General features: G+C 38.5%; 2 protein-coding genes across 3 annotated transcripts; both read right to left on the reverse strand.

Annotated features, from left to right (window-relative positions):
* Positions 1–1,448: 1,448 nt before the first annotated feature.
* LOC112154870 (histamine N-methyltransferase) lies at positions 1,449–4,652 on the reverse strand. Its single transcript, XM_024286089.2, has 7 exons — positions 4,496–4,652; positions 4,237–4,379; positions 3,838–3,890; positions 3,431–3,538; positions 2,284–2,414; positions 2,066–2,159; positions 1,449–1,867 (listed from the first exon to the last, which is right to left on the reverse strand). Exons 2-7 carry the CDS (start codon positions 4,368–4,370, stop codon positions 1,515–1,517), a joined length of 873 nt encoding a protein of 290 aa, XP_024141857.1. The 5' UTR covers positions 4,371–4,379; positions 4,496–4,652; the 3' UTR covers positions 1,449–1,514.
* A 2,423-nt stretch (positions 4,653–7,075) lies between these two features.
* Positions 7,076–17,119, reverse strand: LOC112154869 (histamine N-methyltransferase). Of its 2 annotated transcripts, none has more exons than XM_024286087.2 (7): positions 16,978–17,119; positions 16,547–16,686; positions 14,564–14,616; positions 13,126–13,233; positions 9,744–9,874; positions 9,495–9,588; positions 7,076–7,620 (listed from the first exon to the last, which is right to left on the reverse strand). In XM_024286087.2, exons 1-7 carry the CDS (start codon positions 17,089–17,091, stop codon positions 7,259–7,261), a joined length of 1,002 nt encoding a protein of 333 aa, XP_024141855.1. In that variant the 5' UTR covers positions 17,092–17,119; the 3' UTR covers positions 7,076–7,258. The 2 variants fall into 2 exon arrangements, with proteins under 2 accessions (XP_024141855.1, XP_024141856.1); XM_024286088.2 differs by having other exon boundaries at positions 16,791–17,043.
* Positions 17,120–18,660: the final 1,541 nt, after the last annotated feature.

Here is an 18,660-nt window from a genome sequence, read left to right on the forward strand (position 1 = left end):
TCAAAATAAAAGACCCCATGTTCCGAACAGGATCACCCCACTAATGCACTCCTATGAAATGTTTCAAACAACTCAAGATAAAAATGACATTTCTGTGTTATTGCTTTGGTCTTTAGTGACTTCTGCCTGAAATCTATGTATTCTGTTGAGAAAACAAGGCCGTTTGACGTCAGCAGGGATCTAAAAACCTGGTTTATCTTACTCCTATGCCAGGGGTCTGCAACCTCTTTATTACTCCAGTGTGGCTCTTTCTCAATAAAATAAAAATGGTTCACTTGATATAAGTTTGGTGGTGCATTGTTATTAGAATAAGATTTAAAGCACATTCTGCTGCACAGTGTCTTAGTGTATTGTATTTCATTTATATTACATGTATAGATTTAAAATAAAATTAGATTCTAAACCAATGTTGACATGTTCATATAGTAAATAAGGAAAAGGATGAAGCTACAAAAACACAATATTAGAAAAATACCATGTTCGAGTGGCAATTCTAATTTAAGCACTATATATTTTATTTTGAAAAAAAAACAAAGGTGTATGTGTTATTATCAAAAGTAAAAGAAAATGTTGTTACATACTGAAGAATACTGTTATAATTAACCCCGTGTAGAATATTTGATACACGTAGTTCTCATTAGCATAATCAAGACTTTCCTTAAAAGCCTATTTGTATGTAACTCAGTCCGTTTTCTGTTGTGCAGTGCACTTTCATTCCACTAGAGGCAGTAGAAAGGCTTTTCCTGCTCATTTCAAAATGGCTGCCCCCGTGACATCTAAAAACAGTTTTGGCGGGAAAACGTTTTGCTAATTTTGAACATTTAGGTTGAGACTAGCTAATCTATTGTTATTTTTTCCCCCTAAATTACAACTTTCTGTGATAATTGTGTATTTATAATACAGTTTCTTCATGTTAAAAATGACTGGATCAAATTTGAAACTATGGCTAAATAAGGTGCTTTTTGTTTTCCTTAACAACATTTTTGCCGAATCACACATTTGATCATGATTGATATTCAAATATTATGCAAAAAAATTGAATTTTATGTAAATTATTTGATGTAGTGGGCTTTACAGGGTTAAATGACTGTTAATTTTAGAAATGAATGGCTAAACTGCCACACAAACACAAATAAAGTGTATTTTTTTAAACCTTAAAGTGGAATTTGAGGCTCTCCTTTGTCCCAAATGGCTCTTTTAGCATCAACGGTTGCAGACCCCTGTTTTAGGTGCACCTCAGCCATACATTTATAAACTATTTGGCTAATCTAATACTAATTTAGTACTTTTATATATATCTTTTTTCAACCAGTGAGCCTCTATGGTTGGTAAAAGAGCCACACATGTCTCTGGAGCCTCAGGTTGAAAAACTAACTATAAAATCATTTAGTTTCACTAAAGCTTTGGCAAAAAAGCAGATTTCTGATGATTTAAGCAGAAACTGAAACCAAAGTTGTCCAAACAGTTTATATTCTTTTTTTCTGAAAAAACACTGATTACTTCTGAATACACGCTCAAGCATGAACAAGAATGCATTTCAGGTTACTGTTGAAGAACACTCTTCCCTCCTTCTCTTCGCTGCACTTGCTCCTCAGCAGCTCCAGGATGCCGGCTCTGACCTCCGGGGTGAAGGACTCCTTGAAGTGATCTTTAGCCGTCATGAAGCTCAGCAGACGTTCTCCGACGACGCTCTTTGGATCGAAGCACTCGCTGATGTCAAAGCTGTTTGGGACTAAATGCTCCTCGAACTTCAGACCCAGATTCTGCAGGCAGGTGACCACCTCCCCGGAGGAGCGGTACTCGGACAAGCTGCCGCCGCACAGCTCCGTCTTGAAGGTCTTCCACAGGATGTCCCAGCCGCTATCAGCTGCATCCACAAATCCAGTTAATCATTTCCCCTTTGTGCATCTTTTTCCTCAAGATAGTGAAACACAGACATTATTGAACCACTAGAGGGCGCCACTCTACAACTATAACATACATTATTTTGCTAAATTCTCCCATTTTTGCATTAATCAGAATTTGAATTGAATAAAAACAATCTCATGAACTTTAAGTGGCTTACCTGCTTCAACGATGATCATCAGCCTGCCGTTATTTTTCAGAAGGCTGTGGTAGAACTTGATGGTTCCGTCCAGACTATCCACATAATAAATCATCTGTTCAAAAGAAAAAATGAAAACTTCCAGAATCACAAACAGAGATAAAACCTTTTAAAGTTGAAACGGCTGTCCTTTTAACCACAGTATCACGCGAGTCAGGATGAGAGAAGGGCTCTGGTACCTGAATCATGTGAATAAAGTCAAACTTCTTGGCGTCTCCTTTGGCTTTCACCATCTTCTCGTAGTCCTCACTGGACATGGGATGCCAGGAAAACGGGATCTTCTGGATCTGAGGCGACTTTGCCACCAACGCTTTCAAGCAAAAGTAATGAAACGAGAAAAACATGATCAAAACAGTGACATCATATACATAGAGAATACGGAAATGGATTCTAATGATAAAATGCAAAAGTTAAAAATAGGTAAAAGTTTAAAATTGAAATGAAAGTTAAAACTTTGGTCACTATCAGTAAAAATATCAATTTTCAGATTTACAGATAAAATTATGAAATCATTTTATTGATACTTTCAAAAGCATGAATATTTATTTAAATATGTTTTTTTTTGTGAAAGCAGGCCTGTTCTTTAAGTCCCTGACTATGATAATTCAGGGGAAACTCTGGCTTTTTTTTTCTTCTTCAACAGAATACCTGCATAACTTTGATTTTTTGTGGATAGTAAATGAAAAAAAATATGGAGATAAATGAGTATCGCCCTGATTTATGCGTGATTAATTCTTGATTTGTGCATAAATGTGGTTTTGTGTGTGCATTCGTGCATAATTATTTAAAGATTTGCTTGTTATTAGTTCTAAATTGGAATTTTAATTTGTCATTTTTTTATTTTGAATTTTTTTAACCTATGTGCAAACAATAAAATGCACGCACAAATCAACAATTACACATGCACCACTCCAAAGTTATGCACACAAATAAAAAACTACACAAAAATCCAAAGCTATGCACACAAACCAAGAATAACACACACATTTGAGTGAGTCTATTTTCTCTCCATAAAATTAAGGAATTAGTGGAGAGGAAATTTCTAAAAATATAATTTTTAAATGTGAAAGCAAAAGAAAACTTTGCTACATGTTTAACCCTTTAACACCTGATGCTTTAACCCATAATCTTTTATAGACTTTAACTTTTCAGCCGTTAACATGATAACTTGGGTTCTTATTCCGCTTTTCTCCTTCAGAATTATCGTGTTAGCAGCTGAAAAGTTACAGTAAATCAAAGAACAGAAACACTGGAGGGAGCTGCTGTGTTTAAGGGTTAAGATAAGATTCTTCATAACACAAACTCCTCATATTATATCAGTGTTACCTTTGAAGTGGTCGATGAGTTTGGAGCTGCCTTCAACAATATCCGCTGTGATGGGAACAGCAGGAAGCTCCGCCCCCATCAGGGAGAGCATCTGGACGTCCATCTCACCTGGAGCAAATCCTAAAACGTTAGCGCCACATTTCCTCTGCACACGCTGCTTTAGAGTGTAAATTTGACCAAATACGTTTGTGATCAACACTTTAGCTGCAGGAGGTCTTATCTTATCAGGTGTTAATGAACAGACTCTTTGATGGCGTCCTTGTGCGTTAACCTCTGTGAGCAGTATTGATCGCAGCTAAACCTGCTGGACCTTTGACTCCTCGTGGTCGTGTCATGAGGATGTGTCTGGATAAAATGGAGTCCTGAGGGTTCATCTGCTGCAGAAATACTCTCATTTCCCAACATACCTCCACCACTTCCAACACCGAGAACATTAAAGCTGCTTTTTCCCTCAGCAATCCTGCAACAGAGAGAAAAACAAATTGTGTTGATATTTGGACATATGATAAAATACAAGAATTTCCCATTTATTTTAAAACCATACATGTTCTAATAACGAGAAGAATTACTTAACTAAGATCAACTCAACAAGCAAAAGTGTAAACTCAGATGATCTAGAAGTCGCTTTTTATGCAGTGAAATGCAGAGATTTCACTAACAAAATGTGTCAAACGCACAAAAGTAGTAAAATCAACTTCCAGATTTGTTTCTGTTTGTTTTAAATATGTTTTATTTCAAGCATTTTTAAACAAATTCTGAACTTTGCATAAAAGAATAAAAGACAAACATCTTAAAACTTGTTGCACCTCTGAAACTCTTTGGGCAGGACGTTCTGGACGCCCTGGAGGATGGCTGAGTGCTCTCCTGACTGTTCAAGGTAAAACTGGAAATGGTCAACAGTGGTGATATCATAACACGTGTGGTTCGCGTCTGCAGCCATGACTAAATCCTGCAAAAAAAAAACAAGAAAAAATAGTTTTGTTTGTTAAAAAAGTCAAAGAGAATGCTGAGCTGACTATAAATGAGTGAATGTGAAACAAAGATGTTAAAAATGTCAAATTTTACCTTGATTTAGTGCAGAAAAGTCTGATTCGGTGTCTCTGAGCTGCACAGTTGTTCTTCTGTCTCACTCAGCTGCACAGTTGTTCTCTTCTCCAGCTGCCTGGTGGGCCTCTCTGAGCAAAACCTCTTCCTCGGGGTTGCCAGGTCAGAAAAAGAAGCAATTTTAGTTTTTTTTTGAGAATGGCGTCAGTATGTCAGAGTATTAGGACAACCAAAAAAAAAAAAAAAGGAATATTACAAGTTTTTTTCTCATTAATTTAATAGATTTAAAGTTGTACATTTATAAGAAAAAACCTTTTAATATAACGTTTTTTTGGTGGCCCTAATACTCGTTGTATTGATGCCCTAAAAAAAAGAACAAAAATAAAAAAATAAATAAAAAAATGAGGCTGCAGTCGCTTCTTTTTCTGATCTGGCAACTCTCACTCTTGTAAATTTATGACTTTTTTTTTGGAAATTTAAAAGATTTTTTTTCTTACACTGTAAGTTTTTGTAAAAACATCTTTTTATCTGTACCTACTGCGCTTCTCCTGTCTGTAATGCTGCAATTTAGGAATTTCCCTTATATGGGACAAATAAAGGATTATATTTTCTTTTCTTTAAGTCACAATTAAAAAGGCTGGATTTTTAGTTTGACTTTTCTCACTTCTTTCACTTTAGTCGACCAATTTGATGTCATTAAACATAATTACATTGAATTTTCATTTAAGCTGGATTATGACAGTAAGGTGTAAAATTGTCAAAAGCTAAAATTATCATAACAGGTGAATTTCACCAAGCTGGTACCACAGAAACAATAAATATAAATTGTGTTCTGCATCGTCACACAGATCAGAAATATTGCATAAAAATGCAAGTACCTAAGAATGATCAAATAATAGCTAAAAGTCTATTGTAATCAGTTATGAGAAATGTATGAATAAAGGTTGTATAATGAACAAAAATGTCCTTAAATTCCACAAAATTATATTTTATGTTTTTGGTGGAGCTTATATTTTTTTTATTATAAAAAATATAAAACACATGGAGTATTTTTGCATTCACTCCCGTTATAATGTGCTCCTGAACTCAATTTCAATCCAATATAAAAAGTGTTTCTGGAAATTGGCGTAAAAAACGGAAATCTGCCGGCAGCTTAAACTTGATCTGAAAAAATAATTTCAAACAAAGCAGAAAATCTACTCCAGAAAACATAAGCAGATAAAGTCTGCTATTCTCTGCTATAAGGGAGAACCTCAAATTTCACAATGACTGTTCAACCAGAATGTATCTGTAAATCTCACTGGGTCAGGAGAACAAACTTTTTCTTGAGACTGTTTTCTTGTTTCTGTCTCAATCTGGCAACGTGGCTTGTTGCACAACCCCTGAACTTTGGCTGACAGAAAGCAGCAGAAACCCCCAGTCTTGTTAAGAGGGTGGTTTGTTTGCACCCACCCCTCAAAGAAAAGGAACAGAAAGACCAAACAGAGGATGAGTCAAAGTGAGATCTTTGATGTGGAGCTCATTACATTTTAAGGCAAATCACTCATTAAAGTTGGAGTCTGACCTGAGAGGACCGGGTCCTCTTCAGTGTAATTAGTATTCTGAGAGGTTAGCCAGTTACTTTGATCTGTTTTAACACTTACATAACTCGGTGGTTTTTCTTTCTTAATTTTCATTCTGTCCTCCGGGTGGCGCTAGCTGCTCAAGGATGCAGCAGCTCCTTGTTTGCTGGAGTCTGTATGGTGGCTGTAGGTTTACACACATAAACTCAAAGAGCATTTTTCAGGTGAGTTATGAGGAATGTTCTGCACTGAAACACCATCAGACCACTTCTACTGGATGATCTTTATTCTCAGAAGATTTGACTGCACCACCAAACTGAAACATTTTCTACCTCAAAACCAGGAAATTATACAATTTTGATTAAAAAAAATGTAATAAATCTAGAACGGGTGTCAAACTCAATCACACAGGGGGACACAATCCAAAACACACTTTAGGGCGCAGCTGAACTGGATAAACATCTACTGAGCACTAAAACTATATTTTTAAAACTTTAAAACCATAACTTAACAAAATCATGAACTAGATATATAACATTATCTGTGATAATGCTAGTCTGAATGCTGTAAACTGAATTTGGCCTCTGAAGATGCTGAAATTGATAGCTAAACACACTGAAACTGAAAAAAATAGCTAAACTTCAATCAATCCAAAAAACCAGAAAAAAACCTAAATTAACTACAACAGCTAGCGTGCAAATATTAGCCTAACTCCAAAACAACCTAAAAAAATTAAAAAGACAAGCCTAAATTAGCCCAAACAGCTAGCATGTGGATGAAATATTAGCTAAAAGTGCCTAAAAAATCTTAGTAAATACCCAAATAGTCCAAAAAGTTAGCAGAATGCCAAGTTTTAAAATTTTAAAACTGTAACTTTTTTGATTCATTGATTGATTGATTTATTTCAAGCATAGATTGAAAAAACATAATTTGTTACCATAATTATGAATAATAAAAAGGCAGGAATATTATTCCAGAATAAATCAATTTAAACCTTAAAGAACTTTAATATTTTACTCTTAATAAAAATATATTTTGTCAAAATTATACAAGTTAGAAATGAGCTCAAGATAACATCGGGTTATTAATAACAATAAAATGACCTGGAGGGCCGGATCCGGCCCCCGGGCCTTGGCTTTGACACGTGTTCTAGAATAAATCAATCTAAAGTCATTGATCTTTCCTATCATTACCACAGATGTCGTTTTCATGGAGAGCAGCTTCAGCTCTGGTGATCTATCACTAAGACTCCGAGGTTGTTGTTGAAGATCACTCGGCCCTGGTTCTCCACGCTGCAGTCCGGGTGCCGCAGCAGCTCCAGAACTCCGGCTTTCAGCTCCGGCGAAGCCGTTTTACTGAAGTCCAACACCTCTGTCAGGAAATCCAGGAGCAGCTCTCCGGTTGGGTCTCCTTCGGTGAAACACTCGGTGATGTCCAGCTGGGACAGCAGCTCGTAGCTCCGGTAGCTCACTCCTGTGGAGTCCAGGAAGCTCTTGATGTCTGCTGTGGTCACGCACTGACTGATCTCCGTGTTGCACAGCTGGTGCCGGTAGGTCCGCCACAGCTTCCCCCAACCGCTCTGGCCTGGAACAGACAACAACAAAGGTTTGTGGGTAATGCTCTCAGGGTCTGTCCAGGATTTATTGATTAAACTGGTCTTAATAAGAATTATCTCGTTAAGTTTTGGATTTTCAGCTAAAACAAACATAAGAAACTACAAATAGAGCATCAAATTCCATTGAAATGCTTCCTTTATTAGATTATTGTGGTTTATTGATCAATTTTTAAAACAAATTCAAACTAAATTGAGTTTTTGCTCGTCCATGTTTTTCTTGAGAAATCATTTTCTACTTTTTCTCCTAGTTATTGTTTTATTTGTACTGATTGATTTTTTTTCCATTTACTTTTCTAAAGTGAGGTCATTGTTTTTGTTGGTTTAGCATACAGTCATTTTACAATCCGTTTCATTGTTTTCGTTTCCCGGCGCTACAGTGTGAAGGCCAAACATTTTATAGAGACACAAAAGACCAACTAGTATTTTTTTCAGCTTTATTATTTAATTCTCTTTTTTATTATTTAACTTTTTAAAGAAAAGATATATCACAGCTGCAACTAAACCCTATTTTTTCTTTATCAAACCCCCTAAATCCTGCAGACTGTATTGAGCCTGTTTGTGCTGTTCATGGATGTAACTTCTATTGTCCTCATGAATACTTGATACTCTCACCACAGAGGTACGCTTCATTTACACCTTTTATATTTATTATCGGTCATAAATGTTTAAAAAACTGGGAAAATGTCAAGTTTTCACCCGATAATATTCACAATCTGAGTTCAAAGCAGCTGATAAGAAAACTGATGACTCAGCATTCTAGCTCACAAAAAAATAGAAAAAAACGACTCATTGACATTTAGTCCTGCAGGCATTAAAAACTAGAGCTGTTTTTTTACATTGTAGTCGACCTTTTAAACATACAGCAGGAGATCTCATAGGAACAAGCATCACTTTGGAAATATAATATAATATATAATATAATAGGAACAGCATGTATCTCTAAAAAAAATAACCTGAAAACAGAACAAATACTAGAACTGTAAACCTCAGAGTACCAGAGATCTGTTAGAGATCTAAATGTATCTGAAAACAGAACTTTTCATATTGGACCGATACAGATAAAGTCAAATGATGCAAATATTGGCAGATATTAAGAATGCAACAATATTCAATATAAAACCGAACTGTTCAGATGTTTTAGATGTTTTAAGGGTGCCTGCTGCAAAAAAAAGCCCCGCCCACTCTCCCCCTCCCTGCCAGAAACCACCTGGCCCCTCCTACGGTAGTCGGATAATAAACGTTTTAGCTTAATGCTAAAAACAACCAAGATACTTATTTAAAGTACTTGTCAAGGTGCATGAACGAAGGACAGACAGCTAAGGAATACTCCACCTGTGTTGTTGTTGTTGTTTATTTGGACGAGAACGTCAGTTCAAAATATCTTAAATTGGTTCAGTTTGGGTTTTTATGACATCCAGCTGTCAAAACCTAAGAGAACTGTAATGTTTACAACAGTTCTATTTATGTTCACTTGAAATAAATCTGAGTTTTTGTTTTGGTATTTCTCTTTGTAAAATAAATCCTCACCTGTGGAATCGTCGGATTTCAGGTTTTTTTTTAATGTAAACAGTAATACTGTCACCGATACTGAAAGATCTTTTGAACTGCTTCACAACTACACAATGAACCATGGAGGTGTCAAAGGTCAGCATGTGAGGTCACTAAGGGTTCAGCCTTTTACCCAAAGACACTCTGACATACTGGAGTATTGGGAACAGAACCAGCAGCCCTTCATCTGGGAGAAGACCAGAATACTTCTGATACGAGGATGTTCTCCTCATCACAGCCTCCTCCATAGACTTCAGATCAATAGAACCCTAAAGACACAGAAACAAGCTCTCACCAGACACGAGGATGATGAGCAGCTTTCCCTTCTCAGCCAGCAGATGCTGGAAGAAGCTGATGGTCGCTCCGGGATCTTTCACATAGTACAGCATCTGTGGGGTTTTCACAGGTAAGGACTTCACCAGAGCAGGTAATCATGACGCCACGGCCGACAGACCGCCACTCTCGCGGGATTCATTAATTCGGCGTGCTGCCTAATGACTCAGATGTGACAAAGACGGAGAGCTGGGAGCTCCTCAACACCGACCTGAACCATGTGGATGAAGTCTGCCTTCTTCATCGTCTTCTTCAGCTTCCAGTGCTCCTCAAACTGGGCGGCCGTCATCTGGTTCCAGCTGAATTTAACGAAGCTCAACTCTGGTTTCTGACCCACTAGAACTGAAGAGAAGCAATCCCAGAGTTCACGTCTGATATTTAAAACAAACTCAGATCTTTATCTCTCCAAACAAACAGCTGTTATTATGACATCAAAAGCAGAAAAATGTTACAGGAAATATAAACTGATGAATCAACTTGACTTGTTTCTCTTTAATGCTTTGCTTACAACAATACTGAGCTTTACACTTCTCAAATGTGCTAAGATACCCAAAAAATTTGCTTTTTTTTTGGATCAAAAGGAAAATTGAGCTCTTAAGTAACATCACACCTCATTAGAAACAAAAGAAAACACTCGTCACTGACAGGAAAACTGTTGAGGAGGTGGAAATGGAATTCAACAAAAAAAGATCCATGAGTGCAGCAACACGGATTAAAGTCCTGAAGGTTTGAACCTTTTTTTTTAATGACTGAATCTCCATTTTCCTGTTAGTGACACCGTTTTGATGCAAACACTTATGCTTTTCCAGCGTTATGATTAAAAAGATGAAATAAAGAAATAAACAAATGAAGAGGCGCCAAAAGAGAGTCAGCAAGAACACATCGCTTAAGAATAAAAGGACATGAGTAGAAGGTTCGGTTAGAGGAGTCGTGTTGCTGCTTTGGAGAATGAAAAAGACAAAAAAAAATCTGTTTTATTTATTATTTTATTTTGAAGGAAATTTAATTTTTTCACCACATCGACTCATTCTTAGCGCACATCAAGTCGCTCGTCATGTTTTAAACATTTATTCGTTATTTTCTTAAAGCAGCTGCGGCGACTGTTAAGTTGAAAAGTTAGCATTCACGGTCCAGACTGAAGGAGAAGTTCTGAAATGATGTTAGCATCGTACGCTCATAAAGGCTAACATATTAGCAAACCCGTCACCAGGATGGAGTTCTCTGGATTCAACCTCTGTCGTCAAACTTCCAAGTCTGCTGGAAGCTGGAAGATGCTAATGCTAACACGCTTACAACCGACTGTTACAAAATCAAAGATGGGCGGAGCTTTTATACTGGAGCTGCAGAGCATGATGGGACTGACCAATCACTGTGATACCTCGTTTCAACCTGTAGGGGGCAGCACACAGACGGTTTTAGACGATAATTTCAAGAATCAAACAACAAATGTATGTTAAATTGTCAAAAATAAGGTTATGACCAACAGACGGCACTTTTAAAGCGTAAATAAATAAATAAAGCCCCATTTTTAGGGGCCAACAGTTGATCTACAGTTTGGTTACCCTTTAAACGAGGCTGAAGTTGGAGTCTGATTTTTTGTTCTGTTTTTTAGTTATGGATTCAGGAAAAAAATTCTAGATCACATTTTATGACTATAAAGTTTAAAACAGCTGCAGATATTTTGCTTGAAGCCTAAGAAAAAAAAAAATATGGCGCCAACTGGTGACCAGTCCATGAAAATACTGTGACATTAAACCAGTCCGTGACCAAAGAAAGGTTGTTGACCGCCGCTCTAGAGGAAGAACACAACTAAAGTTCATTGGATGAAGGGATTTTTCTCAAAAGGGACCAAAAATAGTCAGAAGACACTTTTTTTTTTCAATCCCACCTGTTTAATCCCAAAAGAATGATTATCCCTAACATGATTTTATTCCAGGTAAGATGTCAGAAAGAACATCGGGATCTCATAGGGATTAGATGGTGATGTTGGTAAACACGTAAACAGAATAATTCTCTCTGCTGCATCATCAGAAAACCCTGGAAATACGAGTCATACGTGTTATTAAATGTTGCTACAGCTTCAGGGGCTGTTGGACCAGCAGTGATGAAGCAGCCGGAACAGATTCAGACGCTTCACAGCTGATATCAGAGCTTCACTGGTGTCTCAGCTGCCTGCAGCAGCAGCTGGAATCATTAGATATGAAAAACCGAAACTGAATCAGCACAAAAAAAGGACATTTTCTGCAAACAAAGCAAAGAAAACAACAAGTAAACAGGTACGGCTTCAGGAGAAAACACAGCAGACACGATGAAAGGAGCTTTAAAGTAATAAATCTCCTGAACAATGTTAGAGTCAATTTGCAGCTGTCAAATATTGTTCATTAAAACCGTTAAATAGGGTTTAATGTCCCAAAAATGAATACTTTATCATTTTTCTTAGTTGTTTGGAGGTTAATATGGAGCCGAATCAGAGTCATAAAGTTTAACCCAAATAAAAGTCAAACTTGCAATTCCTGCATGAGGAAAAAGCAAAGTGCATCTGTGCTAACCACTGGAACCAGCCCATGGAATTTGCCATTTTTTCAAGCGCAGCAGCGTCACCTGTTGGTGACACAACAAAACAACACTTTGAACGCGTAAGAATGGCGGTTAGAACGCGATAAAACCATGTTTACGTCAAAAATCTGGAAGTGATTTGTCTTCGGTCACATTGATGAATTCCAGAAATGATAGTTTTGTATTGAAGCAAATCAAATGAATGCTTATATGAAGAAAACATGCACATTATTTTCTGTAATTAATCTTTAAACAGAAAAAGCTCTATATTGTTCATCAACTAAAACTCTGCTTTGATTAAAATTGCGCAAGATTCTGGTGAATCTTTAACTTTTTGTCTCCAGTTACACTTTACTTCAAAGGTCACTTACATGTCTGAGTTGTGTAACAGTTATTACACTCTTTGTCCCAACTGGTCTTAAGGGGGAAAACGACTGTCTACGAGTAAATAATGGTCAATTAGGAGTCTGTTAGCCCATCTTTAGTGTGCACCGGACACATGCACACGCCCGGGCAAACAAATCATTCACATTTTACCACAACATAAAGGCCCAAATGTCTTTAACTCTACGGGTCCACACTCAGTTTTAAATAGAATCTTATTCACCATCTAAGTTTCCCTCCAGAAAACCAGAGAATATCATCAAACCTCTACAACAGGAAACAGGAAGTGACCTCGTTTATCAGAAATGTTTTTTTTCCCTTTCTGTCTAATTGATTTTGTTTCTAATGTATTTCTTTTAGTTTAATATCTGTAAATGTTTGGGTTAAATTTAAGATTCCTTCTTTAAAAAAAGGTGTGGTTAATTGGCTTTTGATTGTTTATTTTTCACTGCTAAGAAGAACTAAGTCAAATACATTTAATTTAAGTTTAAGCTCAAATGTTGCAGGTTGTTCAAGCAACATCCAGGCAATAACCATCCAGTGGTTCTAATTAAGAACTGTTAGATTTAGTATTTCCACAGTTCTGTGTCTCCGACTGTTCTAGAGCTGATGGGAGGAATGCGATCAGGAGACGTGTTAACGGATTGTCGTACCTTTGTAGTTGTGCAGCTGCTGGGCGCTGGGCTCCACCACCTCGTTATCCACGGTGGCCGCGGGGTGCTTCAGGTGGAGCTCAGAGAGCATCTCCAGGTCAATCTGACCTGCAAGAACCGACCGAGAGGAACTTACAGACAAACAAAAGAAGACTGAGTTTACAAAGAGAAAAATATGTTAATTAGGTTTAAACAGAAAACAACATTTTAGTTCGACGGAAAATGTCTATATGATAATAACAGAAAAGTCAACCTTGACACTCTTTGATTATAACTAAAACAATATAGATCACATGTGTTAAAGTCACGGCCCGGGGGCCGGATCCGGCCCTCCAGATCATTTTATTTTATTGTTATTAATGACCCGATGTTATCTTGTTCTCATTTCTAACTTGTATAATTTTTACAAAATATATTTTTAATGAGAGTAAAATGTTAAAGTTATTTAAGGTTTAAGTTGATTTATTCTGGAATAATATTCCTGCATTTTTATTATTCATAATTATGTTAAAAAGTTACGGTTTTAAAGTTTTAAAAATTGGCATTCTGCAGCTTTTTGGACAATTTTGGCATTTACTAAGATTTTTTAGGCTATTTTGGAGTTTAGCTACTATTTCAGCTACATGCTAGCTGTTTTGGCTAATTTAGGTTTTTTTGGTTTTTTTAGGCCGTTTTGGAGTTAGGCTAATATTAACACACTAGCTGTTTTGGCTAACCTCAGTTTTTCTCCTTGGTTTTTAAGCTAATTTGGCATTTAGCTAATATTTTAGCTGGCTATTAGCATCTACAGCAGCCAAATTCAGCTTACAGCATTCATGCTAGCATTATCACAGGTAATGCTGTGTATCTAGTTCATAAATATGTTAAAAAGTTACAATTTTAAAGTTCTAAAGAATGTAGTTTTAGATTGCTCAATGAATGTTTATCCTGTTCGACCTAAGGAGTGTTTTGGATTTTGGCCCCTTGTGCGATTGAGTTTGACCCCCCCTGATAAAGATGAACTGTTGCTCCACATCTTTTCCAAAGGTGACAGTCAGAACAAATGAGTCGTTTAAAGAAGAACATATGCAGATTTGGTCTAAATCGTTTTGATTAAGCTGAATATGACCAAGGAGAGATGCTGAAGTCATTCTAATGGAGTTTACAGTTCATTAGGGAGTCCATGATGATCCAGACACGGCAGCTCAGGTAAATTAAAAGGATTGGCTGTGACACACGGTACGGAGAACAGGACTCTGGGGGCTGGCTGAGCAGGAAAGTGCAGCTGCTGCATTATGAAACAATAAAGCTGGAGGTGGAGCTGCCATTCATCAGGTGAAGGTTAAACATTGATCCAACAACTGGACAGACACCCCCACGCCCTCAGAGGGGACCAGGAGGGTTCATTTTGCAGCTGTCTCCTCACCTGTCTGCTGCAGAGGTCACCCCCCCATCTTACCTGCGCCGCTTCCAACTCCAATGACGTTCAGGTGGGGCTTTCCGTGTCCCACGCTGCAGGGAGAGCACACAGAATGAACGCTTCCTCCAGAACCGTGAATTTACCGCCTCCAAAGCTGTCAAATGTGGGTCACATTTTGGGCTGTAACTGTCAATCCTGCCTGGCGCCCGGGAGTGCGACACGCTCTCATGTGGCGACGAAGACTCCGACTGCTGCCACAGCGGATTCTGACGCTCAGCTTCTGATTTCTACTAACACCATCACACCTTTTAATTAACTCCTGATTCCTCTCCAGCAGATTCTGTCTGCTGTCGCCTTCAACACTTTGACTTTGTATGTTTGCAGAGTCTCCACTCTGACGAAAAGCCTATTTCTGTAGCAGTTTTCTCATGGTAGAATAAAATATTTTAGGAGTTAAACTGTGTTTCTGAGTATTGCTTTAATCAAAGTCTGTTGGATCAGGAGCAGATGAAAACCAGCGGCTTGAAAAAGAAATAGTCCAAATCAGATACATCCACTGAGCTGGAATCTGGATCTAAATGGTGATACTGGCTATGCTAATGTTAGCTTCGGCTTGTGTAAGCTAGCAGCATAGGGTTTATGGGAAATTAGCCGAGGCTAACTTCTGTGCCAACAGTCCCGCTCTGCAGAAACTACGTCTTAAAAACTAAATAGATTTTTGGATTTTGGCTAAAACCTGTAAAATCATAACTAAACAACCACTGGGAATGATTTTAAAATAGATCAAATATATAGTTGGAGTGTAAGGCAGAGTGGAGATCTTCGGGTGCATGTCACTACCCAATCAGAGCAGAGCTACACCACTCACCCCGCATGCGTGAACCATGCATCTCTGTTCCGCTAAAACATGTTTTAAGGTGGTTATGTAGGACTACGTGGTTGTAGTGGGTGTAGCGTCAGAGTACGTCTTCAGGTGTTAATAACAATAATAACATCCTGGAATGTTTTTAGTTGTTTTCTAGGACATAGTCGTTCATTAGAAATTCATCTGAGTCGTCACTGACGGAGTGGAGCAACCCCGCCCCCCTTTTCCTCCCAATCACTCAAAGTTTTCCTTTCACATGCTTTCCCACTACCTCACAGCTCCTCACACTCCCGAACTAAAATGAACATTAAAGGAAAAAGTAATATCAGAGCTATGCAGCCGTCTGGTTCTGATCCAGATTCCAGCTCAGACGAGGAAAACAAAGACGTTCATGGATCTATTGTCTGTAAGTGATCAGGATAATCTTGTGATCATGTTGGAGTTTATACAATGTTTTGACATTTTTCCACCTGCTCCTCATTCAAAGCAATTTGAATAAAGAAATACAGAAATATAGTTTTAGGATGGATTTTGTTAATTGATTTCCACCATGGGCTGCACGGTGGCGCAGTGGTTAGCGCTCTCGCCTCACAGCGAGAAGGCCCCGGTTCGACCCCCGGCTGGGACCTTTCTGTGTGGAGTTTGCATGTTCTCCCCGTGCATGCGTGGGTTTTCACCGGGGACTCCAGCTTCCTCCCACCGTCCAAAAACATGCTTCATAGGTTCATTGGTGACTCTAAATTGCCCCTAGGTGTGAATGTGAGAGTGAATGTGTGTGTGATTGAGGCCCTGCGACAGACTGGAGACCTGTCCAGGGTGTACCCCGCCTTCGCCCATCAGCAGCCGGGATAGGCTCCGGCGCCCCGCGACCCCGGATGGGATTAAGCGGTCAAGAAAATGGATGGATGGATGTATTTCCACCATAATCAGTGAAATGCAAAAATGTTAAAAACATTAAAACAAAATTTCTATCAGTTTAAGTATCACGGTTTCTTCTTCTTTCTGGATAAATGGTTGACAAATATGGAGGCATTATCTTCAAAAAATTTATTTTTAAGAAACTGAATGACATCAAAATCAGATCTGGGCTCAGTTTTTGCCTCCTGCCCCCCCTGATGACCGTGCATTCTACAGGTGGTCTCCCTGAGGCCGGTTACCTGTCGAGGATGTCTGGCAGCTGCGCGTGGATGAAGTCCAGCATGCACTGGTGCTCGGAGGAGCGCTGCAGGAACAGCTGGAAGGCTGTCTGGTACCGGTCATCATCGGTGACCAGACTCTGCAGAGGAGAGGCCATGGTCTGGAAGAGAGCAGAAAGCGCGTGCGCGTGTTTAGGGCGGGGAACGCTGCTTGGTTTGCCGGGAGAACTTCCGCGCGCTGCGCGTTTCTCTGCGTTTTACGCACATTCGTGTCCGCAGATCAACCGTCTGCAGAGGACGGAGGCGGAAGCGCGATCTGCGCACACACGCCGTCCGTTTTTACAGCTGGAGCGGAACACGCACGCGCCCCTCGACTGAAAAACACTTGTTTGCGCGCGCGTGATGTCCGATCAGCTGATGGATTGACATGAAACGCAACAGTTTCCACTTACGTGTGCTCGCCCAAAACGCGTCCGGGACTGTGCGTGCCGTGCGTGCAGAGAGAGGAAACCTCCCACCGGAGAGCGGATCCGGTGGGAGGGGGGCAAAGGTGGCGGTCCGGTCATAACACGTTTCCCGGTCTGTCCGTGAACGCACCAGCATCGACAAAGACGCAAAACAAGGGAACGATGTCGCTTTCTGTGCTATAATCTATTAATAACAGTTTGATTTCACACGTTTATGTTTATCTTGAGCTAAATAATCACGTTTTCAAGTCATTCCAGAATTAAATGACATTTTAGCTTCAAAATTCGTGAAAAATAAACATCAATTTTACTGATTTTCTGCTAATGAACTGTTAAAATTCTCATTCGATCAATTTTCAAATCAATGGTCCAACTTGCATTATAATTAACCTTGTTACCAATACTGAAATATATTATTGATTTCTGAATTATTATTCCTTAAGTTAATAAAGTATCTGTCATATGACTTGATTTAAATTAATTCTTAAAAATCTCTCAACCTTGAAAAACGTCACGTTTCACTTTAACACTTTCAGTATTTATTGTATTTGCATATTTCTTCACACTAAAGATACATTTATTTTAACCTTTTACAAATTCAAATCAAAATAACTCAATATGCGTAGAAATAATGAATGTTTCTTTTCTTTTAGTAAAAAAAAGCTCAGCCCTTGTGTGAGAAATGACCTTAATCTGTCTGATAAAAGCTCAGAAACATGCTGCTACTCGACTACATGGGAAAACAAATACAAGACAAAGACAGTTTGATCCAGGAAGGCTCACAGCTCTGCAGCTTTAGACTCGGAGCCTCATGGAGCAGACAGAAACATTTCTACAGTGAAGAGCTTCACACATGAATTCTGATGAGTGTAGAAAATCATCAACGTCTCCAAACATGTCGTTACATCTGGAAACAAACAATCAGAGAATTTCATAAAAACAACAGAAAACATAGTTATTACACTTTAAAGAGCCTTCACCATGATTTCATTTAGCCTTTCAAAGGAAACTATATCCATGTATATGATCATACATTACACTAAAGAACAAATTATTTATGAAATATGAGTTATTTTTATCAACACTTTTCCTACCAGGAAGTAAAGCAAGTCAATCTCTGAGGCTCCGCCTTTCACTCCTTATGGGTGCCGCCCATTTCATGACGTCATCCTAGAGCCGGCGTCAGCATTATGTTTGCGTTTGACCCGAAAAACAAACATCCACATTTTTTTCAAACATGGATGTAAATATCTTCCTTAAGAAGCTCAGACCTTTATCCCACCGCTAGCTTCTACTAGCTTCTGGAAGCTAAATGTTTGTGCTAGCCTGGGGGAGGGGCTGGCAGTAGACTCTTCCTGGAAGGGGCTGTTCTCACTTTGTGATGTCACTCAATGGAGTGGTTTAGGAGGGGCTGGTGCTCAGAGAGCAGGTTTTTTAGAGGATTACTCAGAGAAATACATCTTTGAGGGTGTTTATAGTGAGGAATGAACACTATAATACACTTTAAAGCTAAAAAAGAAAACATTGATTTTGCTTGATTTAGGCTTTTTAACACTTTTAGCATCAGATTTTGGTTCTTTAAAAGAATCTTTAAAAGAATTATCAACACATTTCAGGTTTCTCTCTAACATTATATTGTTTTTGATGCAGACAGACTTTGGTCTCAAG

This window comes from Oryzias melastigma, linkage group LG21 (genome assembly GCF_002922805.2).
Source record: "Oryzias melastigma strain HK-1 linkage group LG21, ASM292280v2, whole genome shotgun sequence".
NCBI lineage: Eukaryota > Metazoa > Chordata > Actinopteri > Beloniformes > Adrianichthyidae > Oryzias > Oryzias melastigma.

What these genes read in the sequence shown, in the direction of transcription:
- LOC112154870 (XM_024286089.2), bottom strand. Translation starts at nt 4,370, where the DNA reads ATGGCTGCAGACGCGAACCACACGTGTTATGATATCACCACTGTTGAC. An exon ending in CTGCCCAAAGAGTTTCAGAG is followed by an intron (nt 3,891 to 4,236) that starts GTGCAACAAGTT and finishes TCTCTGTTGCAG; the next exon opens with GATTGCTGAGGGAAAAAGCA. An exon ending in CGGTGTTGGAAGTGGTGGAG is followed by an intron (nt 3,539 to 3,837) that starts GTATGTTGGGAA and finishes GATTTGCTCCAG; the next exon opens with GTGAGATGGACGTCCAGATG.
- LOC112154869 (XM_024286087.2), bottom strand. Translation starts at nt 17,091, where the DNA reads ATGACCGGACCGCCACCTTTGCCCCCCTCCCACCGGATCCGCTCTCCG. An exon ending in CGCGTTTTGGGCGAGCACAC is followed by an intron (nt 16,687 to 16,977) that starts GTAAGTGGAAAC and finishes GCTCTCTTCCAG; the next exon opens with ACCATGGCCTCTCCTCTGCA. An exon ending in GCAGCTGCACAACTACAAAG is followed by an intron (nt 9,875 to 13,125) that starts GTACGACAATCC and finishes GCTTCTCTTCAG; the next exon opens with TTCTAGTGGGTCAGAAACCA.